At 40.9% G+C, this 21,933-nt stretch overlaps 1 protein-coding gene across 2 annotated transcripts in view; it reads left to right on the top strand.

Annotated features, from left to right (window-relative positions):
* The window catches only part of NRP1 (neuropilin 1), a 171,750-nt gene that overhangs the window by 78,764 nt on the left and 71,053 nt on the right, over positions 1-21,933 (top strand). For both annotated transcript variants that reach the window (XM_006120737.4, XM_075922674.1), the window contains exons 4-6: positions 3,224-3,451; positions 12,597-12,752; positions 19,703-19,869. In XM_006120737.4, the coding sequence (XP_006120799.1) occupies positions 3,224-3,451; positions 12,597-12,752; positions 19,703-19,869 (551 nt within the window). The remainder of the gene's footprint in view (positions 1-3,223; positions 3,452-12,596; positions 12,753-19,702; positions 19,870-21,933) is intronic.

Genomic DNA, 21,933 nt, shown 5'->3' with positions numbered 1-21,933 from the left:
TCTTCCCTTCCAGACATTCCCTCTTGGTGGTATCCTAGGTCTGCACAAACCAGATGCAAAAGACCTTAGGTCCTCTAGTGCAAAGTCTTGTCCTCCCCAGGCCATGCTGATCACAGGCTTGATTGAGCCCCCTTTGCTTGCTACACTCCAAGGACCAGGGGAACCACTATACCCAGGGACCTTCCCGTTTTCCGAAGGAATAGTCCCATGTTTCTTGCGGGCTGCTTGGTGGTGGTTCTTATGGGGGTTTTTTTTAACTCTTGGTTGAACAGGGAGTGCATGTGAGACTGCCATGGCACACCTCAGTCCTGTTTGGACATGTCCTCCTTACTGAGTAGGCTGATGTTCACTGAGCTAAATGTTCTTAGCAAACTGCTGCCAGGACACATATTTGGTTCAGTGGCAGCATAAAGAACTAACAAAGTTACCAAGAGATGCACCAGAAAAGCCATTAATCAGAGAATCTTTTAGCCTAGGAGAGAGGCTGATGGGATATAAGTTTCTATGTTGGGAGGGAGGGATAGTAAGTAGCTTATGGCACAGGACAAAGACAGCTGTAGATTTAATAAGATGCAAGAGTCACTATGGGTATGTCTACACTACCCTGCTAGTTCGAATTAGCAGGGTAATGTAGGCATACCGCACTTGTAAATGAAGCCCGGGATTTGAATTTCCCGGGCTTCATTTGTCTAAGCCGGGTGCCGCCATTTTTAAATCCCAGCTGGTTCAAACCCCATGCCGCGCGGCTACATGCGGAATGAACTAGGTAGTTCGAACTAGGAAGCCTAGTTCGAACTACCTAGTTCGTGCCCCGTGTAGCCGTGCTGCACGGGGTTCGAACCAGCGGGGTTTTAAAAATGGCGGCTCCCCGCTAATGCAAATGAAGCCCGGGAAATTCAAATCCCGGGCTTCATTTGCAAGTGCGGTATGCCTACATTACCCTCCTAGTTCGAACTAGGAGGGTAGTGTAGACATACCCTAAGGCATTAGGGAGACTGGTGATGACAAGGAAGGAATCCATACAGGTCCACTGGTTACCTCTCTGATGGGATTCATTTTGTCAAATCCCTTTAACCCAGTCCCTCTGCTGTTAGTGAGTTCACTCCCTCCCTATGGGAAATTTGGGGGGGGAAGTCACTCCCTCACCTCCAGAACAATCATTGTCTGGGGGTGGGGAACCCGGAAATATCTTGGCTCCACCCCTTCTGCTTGATGCCCTGCCCCTACCAGTGCAGCCCAGGGCCACTTGAAAAATTTCCAAAGTGGCCCCCGGAAAAAAATTATTGCCCACTCCTGTCTTAGGGTATGTCATTGCAGAAGGAGTGCCAGCTAATTCGAGTTAGGGCTTTAAGTCAGACTCCCATTTCACTGCTGCGTGTAGACGCGGGCAGTTACTCCGGGCTAGTGAATTTCTAAAATGGCGACCGACCGGGAACATGCAAATCAAGCGCAGGATATTTAAATCCCGGGATTGATTTGCAACTTCGGTATGCTTCATTTGCCTCCCTAATTCGAAGTAGAGGGAAAGTGTAGACATACCCTTAGGGAATAGGGCATCCTCATATGGATGTAATTGGTGGCTCAGCAACCAAAATCTGCACACTGCTCAGTAGTCATGCAGCACTGATATTAAGTGCAACCAGGGCCATCTACAGGTTTTTGTACTGGCTGGCTGTTGCCTGATCTTTACCTGATTCCGTGACACAACAGCTCCATCTGGGCTGTTACCAGACAGTCACAGTCCCTTATACTCCAGCCTTCCCCTATCCCACTCTCCATTAAATGCAGATGTAGGGAAGTGCCTCTGTTCATGTAACCCATGCTCTCTCCCTATCTAATGATGGCTAGGCCACTTAGGGTATGTCTGCACTAGCCCACTAGTTCGAACTAGGGTGGCTACAGTAGGCATTCGAACTTGCAAATGAAGCCCGAGATTTAAATATCCCGGGCTTCATTTGCATGTTCCCGGGCAGGCGCCATTTTTAAATCCCCTTAGTTCGAACTGACTGCCTGCGCCTACACGCGGCAGTCAGAAGTTAATCCGAAGTAAGTCCTTAGTTCGGATTAACTGTTACACCTCATTGTAGAATACTTCTAATACTCCAGTCATCTGAAGTTGATTGCACCCATGAAAGCCCACGATACCAACCACATGTTTTGTTAGTTTTTAAGGTGCTACTAGTCTATTTGTTGTTTTTTAAGTTTTTCCTGTTACAAACTTAACTCAGTTAACCCTCTGAAGCTTTTAATACATAGGTCCCATGTTTGGTCTTGATTACCAACAACTCATCTAGGAGGATTAGCAGTACACTAATCTGGTGAGAATGTTGTGTAGGCAGTTCCGCTATCAACATACCTGCATAGCTGGAATTCGGTGGGTTTCTAGGAATACAAGGAATGGGGAAATATGACATGCCAGCAAAACGAGTCAGGCAGATGTGCTGACCTGGCCTTTTAAATTCATCCCATTGTCATCCTCTGCTCAACCAACAACAGTTTATGGAATACCAAATTAAGCCAAGACTGGTACTTTGGAGAAGGTTAATGTGTCAACATTGATATTAGGTGACTTCTAGAAACACTGCCCATAATCACACCGTTTATCATGCCTTCACTAACAGCAACACTTTACTGGTGCACCTGTGTCAACACCACTCAGAATGAGTCAGTCACCCTTGGTACATGTACGAATTACCTTTCACATTTAGTTTGTCAAAGAGGCATAGGTCACATCTGGCAGAGTTACTGAGTCACTGCTCTAGGAATCTGAAACCACTACTCCTTCTACTGAATTCACTCATCCGCTTTTGTAAAACATTCTGTTTCACCAATAAAAGGCTGTCAACCTTAAGATTTAAAGATTTAAGCTTGAAGGGGCTATAATTATTTCTCTGGGGCTCTGTCGAGATTTCTGCAGCTTACCCTTTCATTGTTCCCACATGACTTCGTATTTTTCACAATTTTTTTCTAGAGCTGGCATAAGTTTTCATATTGCACTGCACAAATTGAAAATTGGAGATCACACAATAAATGTGAATTACATTTTAATACCTATCAATAATAGGAACAAGCTGGCTGGATGATTAATATAGTGATTAAAATGAGGTGTTTCATTGAAAAGCCACTTTGCTGTTAGAAAGACAAAATGATCTAATTTGTTTTCTAGTTACCCAGCTTACTTTGTAGAATAGTGCTAAATTAAGCATTTTTCTTTATCACACAGGCCCTGAATGTTCCAGAAATTTCACTTCACCAAGTGGAGTGATAAAATCTCCAGGATTCCCTGAAAAATATCCAAATAGCCTTGAATGCACATACATTGTCTTTGCACCAAAGATGTCAGAGATTATTCTGGAATTTGAAAGCTTTGAACTAGAACCTGATTCAAATCCTCCAGGAGGAGCGTTCTGTCGATATGACCGACTGGAAATCTGGGATGGATTCCCTGAGGGTAAGAGAAAAATGAGCTGCACTATACAGGATTCATTACTCCACAGTGGGCTCCAGAAGGCATGTTGTCTATACAGAGATTTTCATTTGATTTAAACAAAATCGGTTGACTGAAAGGGGGGGAGAAAATACACCTTAATTGTACACAAAACTGCACATGACTAGCACAAAACAATATGCATGATATTTTATAAACTGTCTTTACTATCAAAGAATTGGTTTGCAGCCACATTATGACCTCAAATACAATATTCAACTCCCGTTCATTTCACCAAAGACAGAACTGGACTTTCTGTGCTAAAATAATTTAGACAGTGAAGTCTTATGGTACACTTTGAGCACTAATTCAAGGGATACATGAGTACTATATGATGATATCCTGTAGTCTGCTGCTGCTGTTGTCTTGAGTTTACTGAAGTTTAACATCAGGTTTCCTTTAGGTTGAACACCTCCCCTTAGGGTGCACATATCAGAACTTGGCAGTCCTTAGGAATCGTACAAGCAGTAATGTGCAATCAGCTATTCTTGATGCCTTTTACAAGCTTTATAGCTGCTTATGACGGGCACAAAGAGAAGCATCTTTCAGTTGTCGTTTTTCCTCTGTATTTTATAACAAAGCCAAATACACCAGGATGGAACTTGTCTCACTGTGTTATAGTGTGGTAATGAAAGCTTTTCTGTGGATGTGATAACCTGCTTTGAAGGATGTTTTCTTTGAGTTTATGAACAGCAATGAGTAGGTGTTTACAAAATGTTAATGCTGTCCAGTAATAACACTTTCATTTTAATGAAAATATTTAACATCTGAAACCCACTTTTGTTGCAAGTTTAAGGATGTATATTTCTCCACACAGATTTTTCATCACAATGGTATTTACACATTTGGGAAGCTGACATTTTCATAAAAGCTTTTGTTCCACAACAGTAAATGAATCTGATTTTTAATGTGTGTTTGTATATTTCCTCTTGTTTGGGGTGGAATAGGTCTGCTATGGTTCTCTTAAAAACTTTCCAGTAACAAGAGAAGAGTCAAACCAGTGGCTGACGGACTATTCGATGTTTAATTCCTCATTTAGGAAAACAGAATTGTAACAATATTATACCAATGTCTGGAAGATTTAATAATAGGTTTGTCTTCATATAGCCCAAATCTTTCCAGTCTAAATTCCTTTAAATCTTTAATTTAAATTGACACGCACAAAGAAGATCCAATCAACCAACTTATGTGGAATATTTTCAGAAAGAAGCACATTATTATCAATGTCAAGGGGTTTTCAAAGTGATTTTCTAGTTGAAGAAAATGATCGAGTCAACTTGAAGAAAAATTAACAAGTATTATTAGCCTTCCCAAATACCCATGGTTCTAAACTATGTTTGTCTCTCTTCTTAAGAAGCAGGGTTCCGTCATCTGATAAATATGTTTATCTATTTATAAATAATTTAGCTGCCCCTACTGTGTAGACAACATTGAATGTCTCCTCACATGCATTCTGTTGGGGGCAGTGATAGTTCTAGGAATGTATTTGAAACATCATTCATAGAAGAATAACTCTTCAACCAGCAGAGTTTATTCTCCTTTCTTATTCTATCACAATACAAGTATAAATGCTGAAGCTATTTTTGCTATTGAAATAATTATGATTTATTTATATTGAAGCACATTTTAGTAACCCCAGTAAGACCCCATTATTCTAGGCTGTGAAGTAACAAAGTAGTCTCTGCCTCCAAAAGTCTAGGTAAACAACAAGCCTCTGCAAACAGATGAGAACAAACACATATAGATTTATATGGTATTTTTAACATAGGCATTATCTGAAAAAGATGTTTGGGAAAACACAGTAATTGCAATAGTACGGACATAACTCCTGCCCTTTAGCAACGTATGCATGGTTTGTTTTGCATGTGAAAGCAAAGAATTTGAAGTGGGTTAACATAAATTTTTATGTAATGTTATTGAACAGTTTCATGGGAAATATTTGTAGCTGTAGCCATAGTTCCAGGTTTAAGAAGGCAGCTGCCTAGGACCTCATGCAGAAGAGGATATCAGAATGGAACTAAGGCAGTTTATGGATCTAGAGCAGGGTGGAAACCGGATTCTCTGTTTTGCAGTAAATTCAGTAATATATTTTTTTGTTAAGTTTGAAAGGGAACAATTTGAAATTTCCCATCAAATGAAATGTCAAAAGAAGTTTTGGTTTGGGTCATGCCAAACATTTCATTTGGATAAAATTCCAGAGTTTCACAACACTTTCAGTGTAGTACAACATAGTATAAAATAGTATGCTATTGTAAAGAACTGAAATATAAAGTTGTTTCAATGGAAAATTAACATGAGCCAAATAATATTTTGACCATGTCATAATGCTCCATTCTGGGGTTTTTTTTTTTTTTTTCAAAATAAAATGCAATTGAAATGAATATACCTGTGAAATATTTAGCTTTTGATTACTTGGTATTTTCCAGTGGAAAAGCCTTCCATTGGAATTTTTGACCAGCTTTAATGCTTACTCTTGCATAGTTTAGTCTCAGAGGCCTGGTCTACACTAAGACCTGAGTCTGAAATTAGCCCTTCAAGGTTGATTTTATAAGTGATGCATCCACACTACCAAGCCCATTATTCCAGTATAAGGGGCCATGGAATTTGAACCCTGTAGTCCTGCTTTTCATGAGGAATAATGCTATTCCTGAATTTGTAAGTCTGAAATAACATTAGCATGGTCCCTGCTGTGCTGCTAATTTGAATTAATTTGCCTCCAGGAGGTCTCCCACAGCTCTCCAGAATGCTTCCTAGGGCTCTGAGTCTGAGGTAGCGCATCTACATTAATGGAGCCTGCCTCAGACTACCTCTGATTATTCCCTCTAGTGAGGACACAGAACTTCAAATTAGTGAAATCGGGTGCCCAGAAGTCAAACTTGGTAAATCTGAAATAATTGTCTCGTGTAGACATAGCCAAAGTGATCTTTCACAGTCATGGAATTTCAGCTCAGCTGCAATTCTGTTCCCCTCCAGTGACTTGATGCTGGCCGGTGCTGAGCACTCTGACCTTGATGATCCTACAAGGCAATTAAGCACATGCTTATTTGAAAGCATGTGAGCAATCTCACTGACTTCAAAAGGATTTCATTGGGGGAAGTTCATGTGTTTGCATGTAAGGCATGATTGTTAGTGCTTTGTTGGGAACAAGGCCAGAATGCTTAGCATTCTGCAATATAACATTGTTTTTGCAGAACTGTGAATGGTGGGCATCTTTAGATCTCAGGTGGTCCTCTCTTTAACACAGCAGCAGCTGGTGTAAACCATTCTGGAGAGTATCTCGAAACTAAAATTAACCCTTGCAAATGACTGAACAGACACAGAGCCATCTTTTTGGAGGAGGAAGTGACGGAGGGCATTGAGTGGGTTGGTGTGAGCAGGGGAACAAAAAAGCAGTAAGTCAGTATGTGATTTTGTGTTGGTGTCTTAGCCTAGGGCACAAATGTACCTAAGGCATGCCCTAGTTAAGAGCAATCCATTGATGACTTCTAAAAAAAAAAGTTCACTCAAAACCATGAAGAACTGAAGTGATGAATTGCACATATTCATCCTGCAGCTTTCTTTGAAGCTTTATGGATTGTCTTCCAGAGGTTCAAAAGTAATTTAAAGAATTTTACATATGTTTCGAGAACCACAGGCTCAGCATTAAAGCTCTGGTCAATACCACAAGTGCTTGCACTGAATTATAGAACTAAAAACACTTTGCAGTGGGTCACATCAGCACAAAGAAAGATGCCATTAATCTAACTGCCTTTTTGTTGTTGTGGTTGTTTTCCATATTGGTAATGAACTTTTAAGGAATAGTTTGTAACAGCTCATATATGACTACTGGAAGCTCTAGGTTAGGTGTTCATTTTCACATCCCATTAATCATCTTAAACACTAAATTATATGTAAATGTTCAGGCAATAAAAAAACCCTGCTATCCTGTGACATTCTTTAAATGGCATACAGTACACTTTAAAAAGCAGATTTTAATGTTCACTAAGATGGCTAATTAATTTACACGCTGAATTATTATTTGAAGATGGATATCACTGAAACTTTTTTCAAATGGATTTAAGCAAGATATGAATTTGGCTCCTAGAGCTAATGTGAAAGGATACTAAAAGTGCATAAATTATGCAACATTGAGGTGAATCTGATGGATTGAAGGGAAACAGTAGATTTTCAGCTCAATGTGGCTTCACCTCTACAGAGAGGAAAAGGAGGCACAACTAGGGATATACTTCATAATGAGTGTGTTAAATCACCAGGCATGCACTGTAAATACTGAACCCAATGACATATACATACCCAGAACATCCAAGGAATTTATTCTAGCTTTAAAATGGACAGAACCAGTATCTGCATTCTGGGATGGTTCTGCAAAATAATTTTTGCTACCCTTCCAAACCATTAGTCTAAATGTAATGAATTCCTTTCCATTGTTTTCACACCTCTCCCATGCAGAGTAACCAAGAAAGGAAGCAGAAATCTCAGGAACAGATAGAACACAGGCAACCAAGAGGATGAAGTCAGGGAGGGCTTGCACAGATGCCTTTGCTCAGTTGGCAATGTCAGAACTGGCCTCTGATGAATATAGATCAACAAGAAGATTTAACTGGAATAGCTCGGGTTCTTAACTCCACTTATTTTTGTTTTTTGGAAAATAAAATGAAAATGTGTATGCTTCATTTGAATCATTGTGCTCGTGTGGGAGTAGGCACAAGGGGTTTGGTATGCAGGCTGCCCTGGGGAGAGAGGACTACCCCAGCACTCTCTCACCACAGTGACTTGGAGCCTTGTAAGAAGTGCCAGTCCATGCCCGCTGCAGTGGGCACAGCCAGGGGAGGGATTCATGTCCCCTGGCTGTAGGGTTTCCAGGTGTCTGGTATTCACCCGCACAGTCTGGCATTTTTGCCTCCTGTCTGGTAAAAATATTCAGAGAATTCTGGACACCTGAGATGTCCGGTATTCTCTGAATTTTTCACCGGCAAGGAGGTGAAAATGCAGGGCACCTGGCAACCCTACAAACACTCAGCACCCGCCCTCCCTTCCCTCCTGGTCCCCATTACCCTCAGCCTCCCGACCCCAGCCCCCATGCTTACCTGGTTCCGCAAAGCTGCTGGCACAAAATGGCTGTCAGCCAAAAGATCTAGGGTAAGCAATGCTTTTTTTTTTCTCTCTCTCTCAACAACTTTGGTCTCCCCCCCTCTTTTTCTCCCCTTCAACAGAATTTTTTCCCGGTGTTTTTTTTTGGGGGGGAGGGGGTTCAGTATTTTTGTTTCAACCATCTGGCAACCCTGTCTGGCTGGGGAAGATCCATATTTGTCTGATGTCCTGCGCTCCCCCGTCAGAGTGAAGAATAAAGTCAGCTGTGCACTTTTCCCTTGCTCCCTGACAAAGGGGAACAGTCTACAGTGGGAAAAGCAGAGCTTGTCAGCCCCCCTTGCCCTGCCTTAGGAGCACCTTGGGGTGGGAGGATTGGGGCTGGTGCAGTCCCTCTTTCACTTTCCAGGTGATTCGGTCTCTTTTCTGTATGATTTTCTAAGAAGCAATCCTATTCCAGGCACATCCCATTTTCCTGGCACAACCAGGATCTTGTTTTAAGTTATGATAAGAGGAAGCTGTATACCAAATTTGGTGGCCCTATCTCATATCGTTTAGGAGGACTTCTTGAACTAACTGACAGACAGATACACAGACAAACTCTCTCAAAAGTCTAGTAGATTCCAAGGATGTATCTACACTTCAAACTGGGAATGTGGTTCCCAGTTTGGGAATACATACTCATATGAATTGTGATTGAGCCAGGGCTCCAAAAATTAGATTGTAGCAATGGCAGTGTGAGTGATTGGAGAGGCCAGCCACCAACACATGCCTATGGTCTTGGACAGGTACGTACTTGGGGCTGCTAACCTTTTCTGACATTCATGCCGGCACAGCTACTCTATTTTTAGAGTGTGTCTTTGAGTTAGGAGTCACACCCCAACTCCCAAGTGTAGACATACCCTAAGTGACCAGTTTCTGGTCCAGTTTCTCACATGGAATGCTAACAAAATTACATGAATCCTTATTGCAGGAGGCTACAAACAGATTTCTAGGCCTAATCTCCAACAGGACCAATTTAGGCTATTCTTTTAGCATCAATATTCGAGAATGGAGATGTATTCTTCTGTCTGGATTTTGTATTGAAATGTATGTATTCCTTTGCCACACACTGCATAAGTGAGATTTCCTCCCTTGCTTCTGAATGGGAAGGATTAGTAGGACACTACAAGAAATAGAGACACAGTCTATCTAAATAAGCTAAGATATTGTCTCTTGGATTATCGTTCAAGCTGTTTTCTCCACTGTGCATTATTTGGTGTGGTGACACTTTATACATTATTAAGTAATTTATTCTCATTCAGAAGTCTGCAGTACTTAAATGGAAATAAACCCCTCATAGTATCATAGGTACTTATATAAGAAGAATAAGAACCTCTATTTAATCTAGTTCTGCTAGGATCAATATTGCATTAGTTCAGTAGGTTAAGGCTTACATGTTGTGTAAGAAAATTCAATACCTCTTTGTATCATGTTTTGCAAAGCTTTTGGCTCCTGAATTTACACAGCTAGCAAAGAGAATAGCACTGTGATAACCAGAGGCGATATTCAAAAGAATGAAATGCAGAATTACAAGTATGTTTTAAAAATTATAAGCCAGTGAGTCATGGTGAATCTTATAAATATGAGTCTGCTTTAAACAAAGTTCTCTTCTGTTTGCCATTTCAAAGGGTCCTTCCCTGCAGGAAATGGGGGAGGGGGAGAAACTCTTGAGTGCCAAAGCATGGAGGCCACATATCTCCTATTCTCTTGTAGTCTTCAACAAAGTCAGTGGCTATAATGATCAAAGACCATAGAGGGAAGAAGATAGGTCACAGCTGTTTGCCCATCCAAGCAAAATAAAAAGACAATGAAGGGTCAGGCTGTATCCAGACTGAAGAGATGTTTTTAAAGGATAGTACTGCTAGTGCTCCAGAAGAACAACTTTCTCATATCAAATAATAAGATCATAAGTGGGTTCATGGTTTCTAGGGCAGGAAATAATCCAACATACATCTTCTGCAGCGTGTTCCATTACATCTATACATCCTGAGCAGCCAGGGTGAAAAAGAGAGTTGAGTTGGCTGGTGACTATTATTTTAAATGTGATGCAATTGCCTAGGCAACTGGAAGTTGATGCTATAAAAGATTGTGCAGTTGGGGGAGGTGGGAATCTACATTAGCAGAAAGCTCTACATCATCTAAGCTGCTTCCTTCTGGCAGTACTGGCCTAGTAGAGAAATGTGGCAGGTATTGGAGGTTATTCCAAGTTGCAACTGTTTTATTTGCTGGCAAAAACCAGTAAGTTTCTAGAGAAAGTATGTTAGCTGTTGTTTTCCCTTGCATATTTAATGATTAAGCTTTGTAAATTTGTTAGGTTTTAAACTGAAAACTAACCAGGCTTCAAACAATGTTGATATGGCAGTGTGGTAGTTTAGCTCTGTAAGGGCATGCCTACTCTAGGAAATTATTTCAAAATAACTTATTTTGAAATAATAACTCCTGAAATAACTATTTCAAAATAAGTGTTATTTCTCATGGAAAGCAGGAGTTATTATTTCAAAATAACCAGACCCTAATTTTGAAATAACGGGCTTGATAGTGTGGACACTCTGCTTGTAATTTAGAAATAAGGCTAAGGGTGAAGATGTTGGTTTTATGGCTTACCAGTATTATAGCTAAGTTTTTGCACAACCTCTAGTACTGTATACATTCAGTGTTAGTTAGCAGAGATTTATTGCTGTTTAGCAGTTTAAGGCTTTATCCAAAAGGGATGCACAAGCATAGCAAGGCCTTATATGTTGGCTGTGCAGTCACCAAATTAGTCAGGGGGGGAGGAGGAGCAATGGAAATCATTGCACTGAACAAGCCAAACAGAAAAGTATCAGGATTTGTTCTTTAGCTTTCAGACTGTAGTGAATATCTCTAAGGCTATGTCTACACTTGCAGCCTAATTCGAACTAGGGCTGCAAATGTAGGCATTCGGAATTGCAAATCAAGCCCGAGTTTTAAACATCCTGCGCTTGATTTGCATCTTCCTGGCCGGGGGCCATTTTTTTAAAAAATTTACAAGCCCAAAGTAACTGACCGCGTCTACATGTGGTAGTGAAACGGGTGTTCAAAATAAAGTCCTAGTTTGAGCTACCTGTTATTCCTCCTGCAATGAGGTTTAACAGGTAGTTCGAACTAGGGCTTTATTTCGAACGCCCGTTTCACTGCCGCGGGCAGTTACTTCGGACTTGTAAATTTCAAAAATGGCGCCTGGCCGGGAAGATGCAAATCAAGCGTGGGATATTTAAATCCCAGGCTTGATTTGCAATTCCAAATGCCTACATTTGCAGCCCTAGTTCGAATTAGGCTGCAAGTGTAGACATTACACTTAGGAATTCAAAAGCAAGAGGTAAGGAAAATGTTCAGCCTTTTTTTTCCCCTTACAAGTGTTTGAGTGAAAAGGAGAAAGAATCTGCTAGAAGCTGTTGAAAGCTCAAACAGGAAGGGACAAAGGTCACTCATTGATCACTATGTAACTGAAGAGAAAAAAACATTTTTCTAAATTTACTGAAAAACTAATGACAGGTTGCCTTTAAAACTGGGGCAATAAGTACCTGATTCTCCAGGTGGCTGAATGGACTCAGCTCCCTTTACTTCAGTAGAAATGGAGGTTTTTCAGCATCTTGTAGGCTGAGTGTGCAGACTGGGTCACTTATATAGATGCTTTAATTACCGCAGAAAATATTTCTGTTTCTTTGTGTGTGTAATTTTGTCCATCATTGCCCATGACAGACCACTTTAAAAACTATACTTTTTGAAAATTTAGCCTATATTTAGCTTTCTTTTTTATCTGGAACATTGTATAAGTGAGATTATTATGGAAGGGTGAGCAATTTACAGCTTGTTACTAAGCTATTGGGGAGATAGTAAATTTAAACTGTTGCAGGGACTCCCTGCTTCCTGCTGAGGGATCTCTTTGCTGGGCAATTGTATTGACACTTACTGTTATAGGAGGAAAAGTAGTGAACTATTATGTTTTGTTTCTTTTCAGTTGGCCCCCATATAGGGCGGTATTGTGGACAAAATACACCAGGCCGAGTGCGCTCTTCCACTGGCATCCTTTCAATGGTTTTTTATACCGACAGTGCAATAGCAAAAGAGGGATTCTCAGCAAACTACAGCATCTTACAGAGCAGTTTCTCAGAAGGTCAGTATCTCTCTATCCTGCAGTGCCTTGTAAATATTTTCTTATGTCTTCTTGCACACTGAGTGTCATATGAAACATGAAAGAAGCTTTAAATTGGGATTTTTGGTTTTGGTTTTAAGCTGGTAACCTTTTAATATCAATGTAAGGAAAAGACACTTCCTCATGGTTTTATTTTTAACAAATTCAGGAAGTCAGAAGAATTGTTAAAAATAACTGAGCTGGCAGAAGAAATCTGGGACTGAGGAATAGGGGAAGCATAAAGCATTGCACTGAAACAATGAAATATGAACAAGACCTGCACCCTTGCATTCTTCTTTTGTTACAAGAAAAAGGCTATGTCTATACTGCCACTTTTTATCAGAAAAAGGCACGCAAATTGCACTCCATAATTTGCATACCTTATTCCGATAGTTTTGTTGGAAGAGGCTTTTCCAAAATTTGGCCCATCTACACTGGGCCAAATTTTGGAAAACCTCCTCTTTTGGAAGAGCCCTTCTTTCTTATGGCACGAGGAAGACAGAGCTTCCAAAAGAGTGCATCTTCTCTTCTGCAAAAAATGTCAAAAGAGCAGACGCATTCCCTAGACATGGTGGAGTTTTTCCGGGATACCAGTGGTATCCTGGAAAAACCCCGTAGTCTAGACATCACCAGAGTGGACTTTGATGATTGAGTTTCTGGATGTAAAGGACTGTTTTACCATATATAGTCTTCCTCAAACCATACCATAAGCAATCTTTGGCATTGTTTTAAAATCTGTGACAGATTTCTCTGCCAAAAGTCAGATTTTTTTAATGTTTACCTTTCCAACATAATCTGAAACTTTTAATGGAGACCTTACAATACACCATGGTATTGTAGACTTCCTTGTTTAGGTTTAAACTTAAAACAATGGGACTCTTCAGGTTTTTGGCCTTTTTAAATAAAACACTCTCCTCTTTGTCCCAGGTAATGAAGTCCAAACATTCACCCAGAAAGAATATGTCATAGTAACACTCCCTCAAAGAAGAATCAAGAGTTATCTTACATAAGATGAAATTCTCTCCCCTCTGAATGTGAAATCTAAATAAATGGACCAAAAGGAAACCCCAACCTTCAGGGAAGATATAAAGTACCCTACTCCACCCCTTAGCCTGGAGCTGTGGCTACTACCCTTGTACATGCTGAATGTGGGATATTCTGGCCACTTGATGCATGTTGTTTTAGATTCATTGGTGTCTTACTAAGGTGTAACACATCTCTGTGCCTCTGCTCCATAGCCACTTTCTGTCTATAGAACCACTGTGTTGGAACCTTCTACTAGCATAGGTTAATTTCACCTTTAAAATACAGTTCAATCAAAATGTTAGGGCTTGTTTACATTTAAAATGCTACAGCAGCACCTTCTTAGTGCTTCAGTGAAGGTACCAGTTACACAATGTAGTCTTCTCCTGTCAGCATAAGTACTCCACTCCATTAGAGGTGGTAGTTAGGTTAACAGGAGAATTCTCCCATCACATTAGCTCTGTTGACACTGGGGGTCAGTTCAATTTAACTGAGTTGCTCAGAGAAGTGGATTTTTCATATCTCAGGGAAATGCAGTTATACCAAACTATTGGGGCACTGTTTCAGATTTTAGTGGGGTAAGGGCTGACCTGTGCATGCTGTGATGTGGGGGCGGAGAAGAGGGTGAGAGCATAAGCATGCTCAGTACAAGCCTAGCACCATCCCCATCCACCCTCCCACCTAAACACACACACCATCTCTATCCAGGGGCTATTAAGACACTGGAAAATTCTACTTTTTTGGCAGACAACTTAGCAGTTAGCTGACAGGAGCACTGTATCTAATTCCTATTTAAAAGAAAGACAATGAAATAAATATTAGACCCACTCACCCCAAACATTAACATATTCTGACAACTTATGGCAAGTCACTTAAGGCAGTGGTCTCCAACCTTTGTATACCCAAGATCACTTTTTAAATGACAGACCAAGCCGAGATCTACCGCCCCGCCCCTTCCTTGAAGCTCCACCCTCTCTATTCTCCTCCTCTCCATCACTTGCTATCCCCAATCCTTATACTGCTGCTTTAAAAAAAATTCTTCTGTAGGAAGAGGTTTTTCCAACATTTGGCCTGTCTAGACTGGACCAAATGTCAGGAAAAAAAACTTCTTTTGGAAGCCCCCTTATTCCTTGTGGAAAGAGGAATATAGGGGTGACCAAAAGAGCCTGTTTGCTCTTCCACTAAAAAAGCAGAAGAACAAACGCAACCCTGGATGCAGAAGAGTTTTTCTGGGATCTCTCCAGAATCCTGAAAAACTCCTGCAGTCTAGCTAGACCCTTGCTGTGTTGAGACAGGATGTGTAGTCTCTGGGGTGGGAATGAGGGATTTGGGTGTGGAAAGGGGTGAGGTGCAAGCTCTGGGAGGAAATCTGGATGCAGGAGGAGGTGGAGAAGGGGACACTGGCTTGGGGAGGAGACTCCAGGCTGGGCAGTGTTGGGATACTAAGCAAGCCACAGGCTTGCGGATGTGAGGGTGCAGGAATTTAGGTTGGGGTATGTGAGGGGCTGAGGGCAGGGGCTTCCAGTGTATGATAGGCTCAGATCTAGGGTCTGGGGAAGGGGGAATGCAGGAGTGGTTGTGGCCAGATGGGGGCTTGGCCCCAATTGGGGGTTTGTTAGCCAGGCTTTATTTTTAAATAAAATACTATGTCAAACACAAAAAGTTTCTGCATTGTCTTTATTTATGAGAATGGCAGGAAACCTGCCTTGAGTCAGGGGTCACTGACCCCTGGAAAAGTCATTTGGGAGCAGGGGACACAGTACTGGGGAGGGGTGCTAGTGGGTTCTGGGGCAGGGAACAGGGTGCCAGTGGGGCAGGGGAGAGGGGGCAGGGTGCCAGGACAGGTTTCTGCAGCAGGGGGACAGGGGGACAGGTTTCTGTAGTAGGAGACTGGTGCCAGAAGGAACTGGTTTCTGCAGGGGGGGCAGGGTGCCAGGGGACAAGTTTCTGCAGAGGGGGGGCAGGTTTCTGCAGTGGGGTGGGGGGGCAAGGGAGAGGGAACAGGGGGCCAGGAGGGCGGGGGACAAGTTTGGGGCAGAGGAGAGGGAACAAGGTTGGGGGCAGGGAGTTCCCTACACCAGCCACGGAGGGAAGCCTCCAACCCGCGCTCCCTCCGGACTGACCGCAGTGCAGCCAGGCTGGAGCGAAGAAAAGCAGCTACCCAGCCAGCTGGCCATGGTGCTCAGCCAGGGTGCTACCAAGCTCCACGTGAGCAGGCGCAGAGGAGAAGCTGCTGATCAGCTGGAGCGCGGGGCAGCCTCTTTCAGCTGAAAGCCACAGTCAGCTGGCTGGGGTGTTTCACCCCTCCCGACCTCCCAGCTCCCACCATTCCTTGCAGCTACTCACCTGTGGTGTTGCTCGGTGAGTAGCTGCTCCTCAAATGAGGAAATCCAATAAATGTACTGCGCAGGCGCACAGTTCAGAGAGGGCTCAAGAGCTACTTTTAGAGCCCCTGAGATCTACCGGTAGCTCGCGATCTACTGGTTGGTGACCACGGACTTACGGGATACTGATTAGCCTTAGATTTTAATTTTAATTAAATTTTAATATATATTCTTACTTTGTTACTAACTCAGTGGACAGAGAGAGAGACCCCATCAGGACTCTATCTCAGATCTGGAAGGGGGAGTGGAATCTGGTGGATTAAAGCAAAGGTCAGATACATTTCAGAGCTACATAAGAACATCAGAATGGCAATACTGGGTCAGACCAATGGTCCTTCTAACCTTCTATCCTGTCTTCCAACAGTGGTGAATGCCAGTTACTTCAGAAGGAATAAACAGAGAAGGTGATCCATCCCCTGTTGCCTATTTTGTTTATTTGAAATCTACTGCCTATAAATTTAATTGGGTCATCTTCTTGTGTTATGTTAGTAAAGGAATGAATTACATTTCCTTATTCTATTTTCCGCACCATTCATGATTTTCTAGACTTCAAGCATATCCCCCTATCCTTTGGTAATTTCTTTTCCAAGCTGAAAAGTCCCAGTCTTGTTAATCTCTCCTGATATAGAAGCTGTTCCTTACTCCCCCCCCCTCCCCCGCCCCCGCCCCAATCAATTCTGTTGCCCTTTCTGTACCTTTTCCAAATCCAATATATCTTTTTTTAGATGGGGTGACCAGATCTGCAAACAGTATTCAAGATGTGGGCATTCAGTGACTTTATATAGAGGCAATATAGTATTTTGTCTTATTATCTATTCTTTTCCCAATGATTCCCAATATTCTGTTAGCTTTTTAGTTTTTAGATTGCCAGTGAAAACTGAGCAGATATTTCCAGGGAACTATCCTCAAGGATTCCAAGATCTCTTTCTTGAGTGGTAATAGCTATTTTAGACCCATCATTTTGGTATGTATAGTTAGGATTATATTTTTCCATGTGTATTACTTGTACTTATCAACACTGAATTCCATCTGCCCTTGTGTTGGCCAGTCACTCAGATTTGTAAGATCCCTTTGTAACTCTTTGCAGTCAGCTATGGATTAATCACTCTTTGCCCCTTTTTCAAGAATATTTATGAGAAGTTTGGCCCAAATGCAGATACCTGCAGCACAACACTCATTCCTCCTCTTTCCCTCCCTATATTTTAAGTGGAGTACCTGGCAATATTTTCATGATGATCTAACGATCCTTCAATTACCTGAATAACAAGACTTTTGTTATTCTTAATCACTCTGCCTCCCTCTTTTTATAACAAACTCCCTGCCCCAAAGGCAAACCTGTAAGTAGCTCAAACTATTTTGCATTTAAGAACTGCCTCTGGAGTAAGGACATGTGCTTTAAGCAGACCTCAAATATGAAATCCAGGGGTTCAAATTCTGGAGGGGGAACTACTGCCCTGCTACCCCCCTAAATAGTGCCCATGCAGCCTAACTGCCTAGCATGGAGCAGGCCTATCTGTGTGTATATGTAGTATATATATGCAAGTTTATTTATGGTGAAATAATGAGCCCCTTCAAAGTGTGGACCTGGTGCCACTGGCATCATTGTAAATCTGGTACTGACTCTGGTGGCTCAGAAATTGGGGAGAATGTGATACATCATGGGAGATGTAGTCTGGCCAAGGAGCTCAGCTCATAGAAGAGAATTTAGACATGAGGCACTCCCACTATATTTTCGAGGAAGCACCATGGCAGCATTTTCAAAGTGACATTTTTTGTTTTTCAGCCAAAAGCTTTAGCATGTAAATGTTCGGGGTTGGTTTTTTTTAACTGACAAGTTAAAATTTTAAACAGGAAAAATACACATTTGCAAACTGTGCTAGCTGTCACAAGTCAATTTAAAGCATTTTCATTCATCCATTCCTTTCCTTCGCTGTTTCTCTTTTGTGTACAAGCATTTTATTCTAGCCCTGAATTAATTAATGTCTCTTATTACTGCACTCCAGTTTTGCTGTATCACAGTACATAACTGTTGTTTTTTGCAAAGTTATAGATGAAATTCTGGTTTTCCCATGGGCCATTTATCATGATGGCAACATAACAAAACCTCTTCCTGATATAAGATTAAAGGTTCCAGTTACATACAAAATTAAATACTTTAAATAGCATTATAAGAAATAAAAGAAAAATCATATCGGCTACGTCTACACTGGCCCCTTTTCCGGAAGGGGCATGTTAATTTCAGCCATCGTAGTAGGGAAATGCACGGGGGATTTAAATATCCCCCGCGGCATTTAAATAAAAATGTCCGCCGCTTTTTTCCGGCTTTTAGAAAAGCCGGAAAAGAGCGTCTACACTGGCCCCGATCCTCCGGAAAAAGCGCCCTTTTCCGGAGGATCTTATTCCTACTTCAAAAATGGCGCTTTTTCCGGAGGATCGGGGCCAGTGTAGACGCTCTTTTCCGGCTTTTCTAAAAGCCGGAAAAAAGCGGCGGACATTTTTATTTAAATGCCGCGGGGGATATTTAAATCCCCCGCGCATTTCCCTACTACGATGGCTGAAATTAACATGCCCCTTCCGGAAAAGGGGCCAATGTAGATGAGCCCATCTAGTCATATTTCTGTTGCACAGGGTTTTTAGATATTTTAATGTGTGTATCTCATCTATATGTATTGGTTATGAAAGGCCCTCATCCATCTGACCCTCCAATAAGTGAGAGAGGGTATGAAATGCACAGGCAGTAACAATGCAAGCATCCCCACATAACCATGCAAATACACCTCAGCCCGGTCTGGAGTAACCTTCTCCAGCACTGAGAAGATAATTTAGTCCACATGGCCCAGTCAGCCTTTGGCCAGTCTGTAAAGACTAACAACTAGGCAGCCAATTAATGCTAAATTGTCACAAAAATGTTTATGTCTACTGAGATTCAATGGAGACCATCAATTCTTGTAACGTACAACTAGTTATGAAAGAAATGGTCATTCCTTTTACTCATTAAACATTTGGCTGGATTCAAATCTGGTTTGTTTTCTTGATTGTCCAGGATGCAGAAAGAATTGCTGGACTTTGTAGTAATAAATTTTAAAGTATTTTTGTACTTTGATTCTTCTGCATTACAAAGAGTTATATATTACACATTTTTAAATGTCTTTTAGCTTGTATGCTTCAGTTCTGTTTGTAATTATAGGTTAAGCATACATTGTTTTATGTTATAAATCCACCCACAGAAGTGTTTTGTTATCCTAGGAAAGAGAATTTGATTGTCCTGTATTGAAATGGCTACAATGCTGGGCTAAAAATATTTGTAGAGCATTATTATTGCAGAATTGCCATGGCAACTCAAGTGACAAGCATTAAGAATGACACTACAAGCCCAATACTGCCTCAGTTAAAGTTGCTAAAGAATTCAAAGTCACATATTAAAAAAAACTTTTCATATTCAGAACAGGAAAACATGGTCTCATTATCCTGAAACTAAACTGAAAGAGCTGACTATAGTAATTATGTTAATTTATTTTTCTTCAGATTTCCAGTGTATGGAACCACTTGGTATGGAATCAGGAGAAATTCACTCTGACCAAATCACAGTCTCCTCCCAATATAGCACCAACTGGTCTTCAGAAAGGTCCCGTTTAAATTATGCTGAAAATGGATGGACCCCTGGAGAAGATACCGGTAGGGAATGGATACAGGTAAGAAGATAAAGTTATAGAGACAATGTTAATAAAATAGTGGGATGTATTCAAGTTGGCAATGGAAAATGTAAAGAATATACATAATACAGTAAAATATTTCTGCATAATGTAAGAACTCTTGCAAGTGAATGTCTTACATTCCCTATTATACACACACTCACAAAAAAAGACTGACTCCCAAAGGTATAACAGAGAAAAGGTCAAGAAGATTAATTCTTCTGCTTCCTGCGTCTATTATTTTTTCTGTCTTCTGGGCACAAATGACAGAGATTTTGGTTTAGTGGAAAAGTCAATATTTGTTTAACATACACTTAATGTGAAATGGCCCAGTGAACTGAGCATGTGCTACCTTTTTAACTGATAATACTTTGAATCAAGTGGTGTCATGTTTTAATGAACTAGAATTTCACTTCTAAAGAGCTGAATCCAATTTTAGATCATCAGAAATGAAGTGAGTTCACTGTTCCAATCTTGTGCTTAGTATTATTCATCCATATCACAAAACAGAACATTTTGTATATGACTGGTATTCTCGTCACGGAGGAACTGTTGATATAGGTCCTGATCATATGCACCTGAGCACTGTCACTGAGTTCAGTGGAGCTATGCTTGTTTGTAAATATTTGCATGACCAAGTCCATAGTCCTTCCTGAACATGTTAGAATTACTCATATTAATTACTGTAGAATAAAACCAAATTAATTTTAGAAGATTAATACTCATATTTATATACCTACTGTCATGCATACACATAAAAATACAAATTTATCTGCATTATTTAGTAGAGTCTTTTTCACTTCCTGCCTTAATTGTGATCCAGACACTGTTGCTGACAGCAACAGCCAGAAGAAATTTCGCCTATGTCAGATTAAAAATGCTGTACTTAAGACTTGCAGCAGTTTAAATATATGCTGCTCTCTTTTTGCCTCTGTTGTTTTCCATAGGAAATTACTAACTGACATACAAAAACAATGCATCATAAACCATCAACAAGAATGTTCACGTTGATGCTTCCTGTGAGGTTATGTGCAAGAAAGCTTAAAAACATGTTAAGAAGTAATCAGTAAGAGGAAGAAAGAAAGGAAAATTCTTACATTTCTGATTCTTTGAACACAATGGGACTCTTAGGAGTCCTGTTTAGGAGGCCCAGACATATCCTGAATTGATGGGAACTTGCTAATTGTAAGTAATGGATTTAGTAATACTTGAATGTGGCAAGGCAGTTGATTCATATTCCCTTAACTTGCCATAAATAAGAATTAAAACCTCCCAATCTTTACCTAAAAAGTAACAGGCTTGGTATTAATCAGTGCTACTTGAAAGCCATGGAATGTGCGTGGAAAAAGAATGGAATGCATCAGAATCATATTCCATGTGTTTCATCTGTTTATATGACTTTCTTTCTTTCACTTATGCATTTATTGCTGAATAATCCAATTATTCAGAGAATTCAGAGAATTGGCAAAACAGAATGAATGATATCTCAGTGTTGAACCTGAAATACTTCTCTTATAATACTAGCTGGATAAAGGTTCAGATTTTCAAAAATGTACGTATTTATTGATCCACTCAAATTTATAAAACCCCAATGTTTGCATGAATAGTTAGGTGGCTAAGGCCATGTCTGCCTTTAAAGATGTGGAGTTGCGCAATATCTTTTATTCAATCAATTTCTGTTGATGAAAAAGACAAGTTTTCAAGCTTGAAAGTTTGTGTCTCTCACCAATAGAAATTGGTACAATGAAAGATACTGCCTCGTCCACCTGGTCATTTTAAATTCCTGCTGCATGCATGCAAATTAGGTGTATACATGAGATGTGTGTAACAAAAGCCAGTCTTAGGGGTGGGCCATGACTGCATTTCAGCCCGACCTCCCGAATCCTCCCCCCAGGTTGCCCTAGTTACTCCCCAACCCTCTGCCCCCCATCCCGACTTTGCTTTTTTTTTTTTTTTTTTTTTTTTTGCTTGACAAATTTTTGTCCGGTATTTTTTTTAAACCATCTGGCAGCCCTACAGGTGAGCTGGGTGATTACTTAGGGCCGCTAATTGGTTAGGACTGGC

The sequence above is a fragment of the Pelodiscus sinensis genome, chromosome 2, assembly GCF_049634645.1.
Source record: "Pelodiscus sinensis isolate JC-2024 chromosome 2, ASM4963464v1, whole genome shotgun sequence".
In the NCBI taxonomy this organism is placed as follows: Eukaryota; Metazoa; Chordata; order Testudines; family Trionychidae; genus Pelodiscus; species Pelodiscus sinensis.
The sequence above is the reverse complement of the archived record's forward strand: the minus strand, read 5'-3'. Positions and strand labels throughout refer to the sequence as shown.